Below are 5,986 nucleotides of genomic sequence, written 5' to 3'. Positions count from 1 at the left end.
ACATTATCGGATAAAAAATATTAATTTTTTGGTTATAATAATAAGCTTCAAAATATTACTTTCACTTATATATATTTTTTTAATTAGCTTTAAATTATTATCTTTGAAAAAAATTTTGGATACCAACCATTTTTAGTACTTTTAGTCATCATTTAATAAGTACAAATATTAAATTGTCTTTAACATATAAATTTTATTAATTCATGTGTGTAAATTCTGAAAAACATATATATAAACCATATTGATTTATGTATGTAAACTCTAATAAATATACGTATAAACTATATTTTTTTTTTTGTGTAAAATCTCTATAAATATGATGCAAATTATTGCTGGCAGAAAAAAAAAGATAATATTTTGGCTCTATAATATATTTTGAGGTTTTTAACCAAAAATAATTTGATTTTGATAAAAGAGTAATGTTGACATAGGTTGTAACTCCTGGTTTGCCATTTGGAGGAGTTGGAGAGAGTGGAATGGGTTGCTACCATGGCAAATTCTCCTTTGATGAATTCAGCCACAAAAAAGGTGTTCTCTATAGAAGTTTCAAAGGTGATTCATCTATGAGATATCCCCCATATACACCCAAAAAACAAAGCTTGATGAAGGCCCTTATCAATGGCAATATCTTCCACATGATTCTTATTTTGATTGGATGCTCTAAACTCTAGATATTAAAACAAAGCAAGAACTCATAAATATTTAGAGGGACATAATAAGTTGCTCCTTTGACACTAGCCTTCTATATGTATGTCATCAAGCTTATGGAAATTATTCCATCTCTTTCATACAATTTTTGTAAATATATAGATTGTAGTACAATTATTTTAGAATTTTGTCTTGATACAATATAAGTGATAGGTTAAAGTTTTTAACATTATTATTATCTTTTTCCTTTAATTTGGTGATGTCTACTTTATTATTATATTGTGTTTTGTCACGTTTATTATCTTGTGATTTTAATGAAACTAAGTTGAATTGGTTTAATGGTTAGACTATTAATTCATTTAAATAAGTATTACGATTTGAATCTTGTCTAATACGTATAATAATCTAATGATGAGTAACAAATTTTTAAATAAAATTTTAATCTGCCACAGATTAGTTCCTGTACTCCAATTCCGGTGATAAATGCGGTGGGAAAAAAAATTTAATCAATAATCTTGAGTTAATTTGATATTATCGGTTAATAAATTATTGTGCATTTCATGATTACTTAATTGATTAAATAACTGCCGTGCAACTATATTGACTACTATGTGCCTATGTATCATATCACTTTAAGTACATTAGAAACCAAAAGAAATGATCACTTAAGTATCAATTATTATGTATTAATCACTTGCTCAACATCTTCATTCTTCACCGGACAAAAGTTTAAGTAAATATTTTGTATATATTTTTGCATATATCTTTTTTTTATTTTAATTTGTCTTACACTAAAATTATTTTTTCTGAGGGGTAAAGTTTAGATTTTTTTTTTGTTATAAAAATTTTGATATCATATTATAAAATTATTTATGTCAAAAATTTAAAATAATAAAAAAAATAATGCAACTCAAAAACTAATTATCTATCAATCAATATTAGTCAACTTTTTGAAATTTCATTTTTAACTCATATATTAACATTCAAATAAATATTCAAAAATAATCAACTTGGGTTGACCGAGTGGTTAATTCATTTATCCGCTTAAGCAAGTATCAAGGTTCGAATACAGTTTTATACATGCATGTAGCCTAAAATCAGTGATGATTTTATTAGAAGTCATGACAGAAATAAATGATATGTGTTTAGAATTGAAATCATATCTCAATAAGAGTAAAGAAAAGATAAAATAAAATAAAAATTAATTAAAATTAACTATAAAAAAAATGAGACTCTGTACTTTTATTAAGAGTAAATGAATTATTATATATGTTAGCATCGGTAGGCACATGTTTCCCTACTTCAACAAATTAAAGTAGCCAAAAATACATTATAAAAATAGTGAAAAGATATTTTCTACAGATCATGCTAGGTGCAATGAAGGAAGGAATATAAGAACCCCTCACATTAGAAGAAATCCTACTTCTAATTACTGAAGCAATGCCTTTCCTTGGCCTCACATCATATAATATAAAGTCTTTAATTTGGAACTTGGTTTCATGCATTAATAATTATTCCATCACACAATAACACGTAACGTACGTATTAAACCATATATACTTAGGACATAATAATAATCTTCTTCATCAATTATTAATTCGATCTCTCCAGCAATTCATATATTATTTTTTTCAACTGAATTGAAAATTGTTATGAGATGATGAAAGGAACGAAGAAGTTATTATTACCAGGATTATTATTGTTGGTTTTCTTGTTATGTTGTTCAACTTGTTCAGCTTGGTTTGGTAGTAGTAGTAGTAGTAATAGTAATAAGCATAAAAGTATTAGTTCCAATTATGGAAATGGAAGAAGAAACTCTATTCCTCTTGATGAACCTTCCTCTTCCTCTTCCTCTTCCTCCTCGTCTTCATGGTTATCATCGTCGTTGCTTAATCAGTATCGAGCTAGCTCATCCGTCGTGTTTCGAGTTCACGGCAACGTTTATCCGGTTGGGTATGTATATATAATAGTCCTTTTTTTTTTTTCTCTTGCTTTATGCATTTCTTTTGATATTTGAAACTCTTTCATAATGAATTTAGAAATTAAAATCACAAGATCTTAGTTCTCTAAAGTAGCGTTTGGTGGAGAGACAGAGACAAAAAGACTAAGACTGGGAGACAGAGATTAAGAAACAGAAATTGAAATAAATTTTAATATTCTGTTTGGTGCAAAGTGGGAGACAGAAATTAAAACAAGAATGAAATTCTAGTTTAATTTGTACAAAGGGTAAAATTGAAATTAATTAATTGAAATGAAGGTATTTAGGTATAAAATGTTATTAAAGTTTCAGTCTCTATCTCTAAAAATTTTAGTCCCCTGTGTCTCTACATTTTGGAGATATTGAAATACTAAAATTTTGAGGATAGAGACAAAAATTTTAGTACCAATCTCTGAACCAACAAACATGATACTGAATCTCAGTCTCTCAGTCTCAGTACTTTAAAACAAACGCTACCTAAATTTCTTATTCATGCAATAACACAATTTTGGAAGATTTGTGTATTGACATTGTATATTTTGATATTATGTGTGAATTTAATTTTGATTCATACTAGTCATACCAAAAAGTTTTTACACAATTATCTAATTATAGTTAAATCATACAAATAATATATTTGAACATTTACAGGTTCTATAATGTTACATTGAACATAGGGCACCCACCAAGGCCTTATTACCTTGACATTGATACAGGCAGCGACCTCACATGGCTTCAATGTGATGCCCCTTGTACTCATTGCACTCAGGTATCACAAATTTATTGTTCAATCTTATGATTTAATAATGGGCTGATTCACTTATTTATAGACTAATGAATCTTCTAATAACTCTTTATGGGCCTAGATAATTAAGTAGTAGATCTGATTAATATTAGTGTAACAAGTATAAACTCAAGCAATTATAAATTTTGGACTAAGTACAAAAAATTTTCTCTAATTATTACAATAAACATAAAATTTTATCTCGTTAAATGAAACTGGTTACATAGATCAAACGACGCCAGGTGTTATTGTTTTATTTTTGTGACAGACGCCGCATCCGTTGTACCGGCCGAGCAATGACTTGGTGGCATGTAGGGATCCAATGTGTGCATCATTGCATCAGAATGAAGCATATGAATGTGAACAGCCACACCAATGTGACTATGAAGTTGAGTATGCAGATCATTACTCTTCCCTTGGTGTTCTTGTGAATGATGTGTACCTTCTGAACTTCACAAATGGAATCCAACTGAGAGTTAGAATGGCACTTGGATGTGGATATGATCAGCTATTTCAAGAGCACTCATACCATCCATTGGATGGAATGCTTGGTCTTGGAAGGGGAAGATCAAGCTTGGTTTCACAGCTTAATAGTCAGGGTTTGGTTAGAAATGTAGTTGGACACTGCTTGAGTTCACAAGGGGGAGGCTATATCTATTTTGGTCATGTTTTTGACTCTTCTAGACTCACTTGGACTCCTATGACATCCACACATTTGTAAGTCAAATCTCAACCAAAACCATATCTTCCAATGTCTACTAATAATAATATTCACTGGTTGACTCAAATTCTTAAGCTTCATAACAGACAATGACAACTATTATCATCGTCTCAACTAAAATTTTTATCTTTATTTTTCCACATTTATTACTATGATGTGTATCAGCAAACATTACTCAGCTGGGCCAGCTGAACTCCTTTTGGGAGGAAAGAGAACTGGGATTGGAAATCTCCATGGTGTTTTTGACACTGGAAGTTCTTACACTTACTTCAACTCCATGGCTTACCAAGCAGCAATTTCTTGGGTCAGTTGAAAAACTGAAAATCAATAAACATTTACTACTATGCATTTCTACTGACATTATGTCAATTTCATAATGCAAGATTATTTACTTAGTAAAATGGTTCTTTTGTTGGATTTCAATTGTTTAGTTAAATAAGGAGTTAGCTGGGAAGCCTTTAAAAGAAGCACATGATGATCACACACTCCCTCAATGTTGGCATGGTAGAAGGCCTTTCAGAAGCATACATGAAGTCAGAAAATACTTCAAGCCTATGGCGCTTTCTTTCGCCGGCGGCGGCCGAAGTAAAGCTCAGTTTGAAATCCCTCCTGAGGCATACCTCATAATATCAGTAAGTCACCACAACTATTTTTCAGTAGAAAATGTTATGTCACTTGTGCTAATGTTCATGAACTGTTGTTAACAGAACATGGGAAATGTTTGCTTGGGAATCTTAAATGGATCTGAAGTAGGGATGGGAGATCTAAACCTAATTGGAGGTAATGAATATTAATACAATTTTCATTCTTTTTTTATCTCTTTAGTACATCTTTGGATCAATGTATCTGAATAAAAGATACCCAAATATGAACTTATCACACACATGTACCAAAAACTTTCTATGAAACTCTTCATGAAGAGTATTGGTTGTTTAATTCATGCAGACATATCCATGCAAGACAAAGTGATGGTATTTGACAATGAGAAAATGATGATTGGTTGGGCACCAGCAGATTGTGACAAAATCCCCAAATCAAGACATGCCAACATTTAAATCATAAAAAGATTTATATTTCTTTCTCTCTCCTTTATTTGTCACTAAGTAGCAGTTATTTCTCACTGTTTATAGAACAGAGTGGTTGTGTTGTATCATATGAATGTTGAGCTGTTTGTGAAGTTAGCCTTATAAATAGTAGAAAACATAATGATATACTGGTGATGTGGGAATTTACATTAATAAGATTAATAGTGTAGTTACAGCTGGTTACAACCTAGAAATTAATTAGTCATATGATTACATTAAGATTTACAGCTCTGAGGTTTCCATTTGGAACTGATAAGGCAGAGTAATGCAAGTTGATGCAAATATCATATATTGATTTCATAATTAATCAATTCAGTGCTGTACCACAAATCCATCTGCTTTCTCAATTGGTTTTTGATCTATTCAAATTTGACTGTAGAAACAAATCGTCTTAATCCATATGCTACAATGGAATCTTATCCTTTTTACTCTTCTAGAAATAACAGCTACCCTTTCTCTCAACAGAAAAGATGCTTTGCTTTATATACAACTGTCACACTAAAATCACTGTTGGTTCTGAACAGAAAGATTCTTGAAAGAAACATTCTCTTTGATTGTTTCTTTTCTTTTGCAAACAATAATGAATTATATTATATTATATATTATAATTCACTAATATATAGAAAAATCAACTAACAAAACCAATGGAGCAAGAATTTCCCCTACTAAGAGTCCTAACCACTACACATTTAACACCCTAAAATATCATCAAATGGCCCAAAGGATCTACACCCACTTTGAGATCATTCTGCTACTTATTCTTTATATTA

The 5,986-nt window shown here is 30.3% G+C and overlaps 2 protein-coding genes across 2 annotated transcripts in view; both read left to right on the top strand.

Moving 5' to 3' along the window:
* LOC107611917 (aldehyde dehydrogenase family 3 member I1, chloroplastic-like) overlaps positions 1 to 790 on the top strand; it is a 5,565-nt gene extending 4,775 nt beyond the window's left edge. Inside the window, exon 10 of the mRNA XM_016313789.2 lies at positions 432 to 790. Coding sequence (XP_016169275.1) covers positions 432 to 671 — 240 coding nt within the window. The 3' untranslated portion in view covers positions 672 to 790. The remainder of the gene's footprint in view (positions 1 to 431) is intronic.
* On the top strand, positions 2,142 to 5,981 carry LOC107614330 (aspartic proteinase Asp1). The gene is made up of 7 exons (XM_016316544.2): positions 2,142 to 2,601; positions 3,278 to 3,395; positions 3,679 to 4,127; positions 4,297 to 4,435; positions 4,563 to 4,763; positions 4,839 to 4,911; positions 5,077 to 5,981. The coding sequence occupies exons 1-7, from the start codon at positions 2,306 to 2,308 to the stop codon at positions 5,184 to 5,186; spliced, it is 1,386 nt and encodes a 461-aa protein (XP_016172030.1). The 5' UTR covers positions 2,142 to 2,305; the 3' UTR covers positions 5,187 to 5,981.

This window comes from Arachis ipaensis, chromosome B08 (genome assembly GCF_000816755.2).
Source record: "Arachis ipaensis cultivar K30076 chromosome B08, Araip1.1, whole genome shotgun sequence".
NCBI lineage: Eukaryota > Viridiplantae > Streptophyta > Magnoliopsida > Fabales > Fabaceae > Arachis > Arachis ipaensis.
This window is presented reverse-complemented; position numbering and strand designations above follow the sequence as displayed.

What these genes read in the sequence shown, in the direction of transcription:
- LOC107614330 (XM_016316544.2), top strand. Translation starts at nt 2,306, where the DNA reads ATGATGAAAGGAACGAAGAAGTTATTATTACCAGGATTATTATTGTTG. An exon ending in CCTATGACATCCACACATTT is followed by an intron (nt 4,128 to 4,296) that starts GTAAGTCAAATC and finishes GATGTGTATCAG; the next exon opens with CAAACATTACTCAGCTGGGC. An exon ending in ACCAAGCAGCAATTTCTTGG is followed by an intron (nt 4,436 to 4,562) that starts GTCAGTTGAAAA and finishes TCAATTGTTTAG; the next exon opens with TTAAATAAGGAGTTAGCTGG.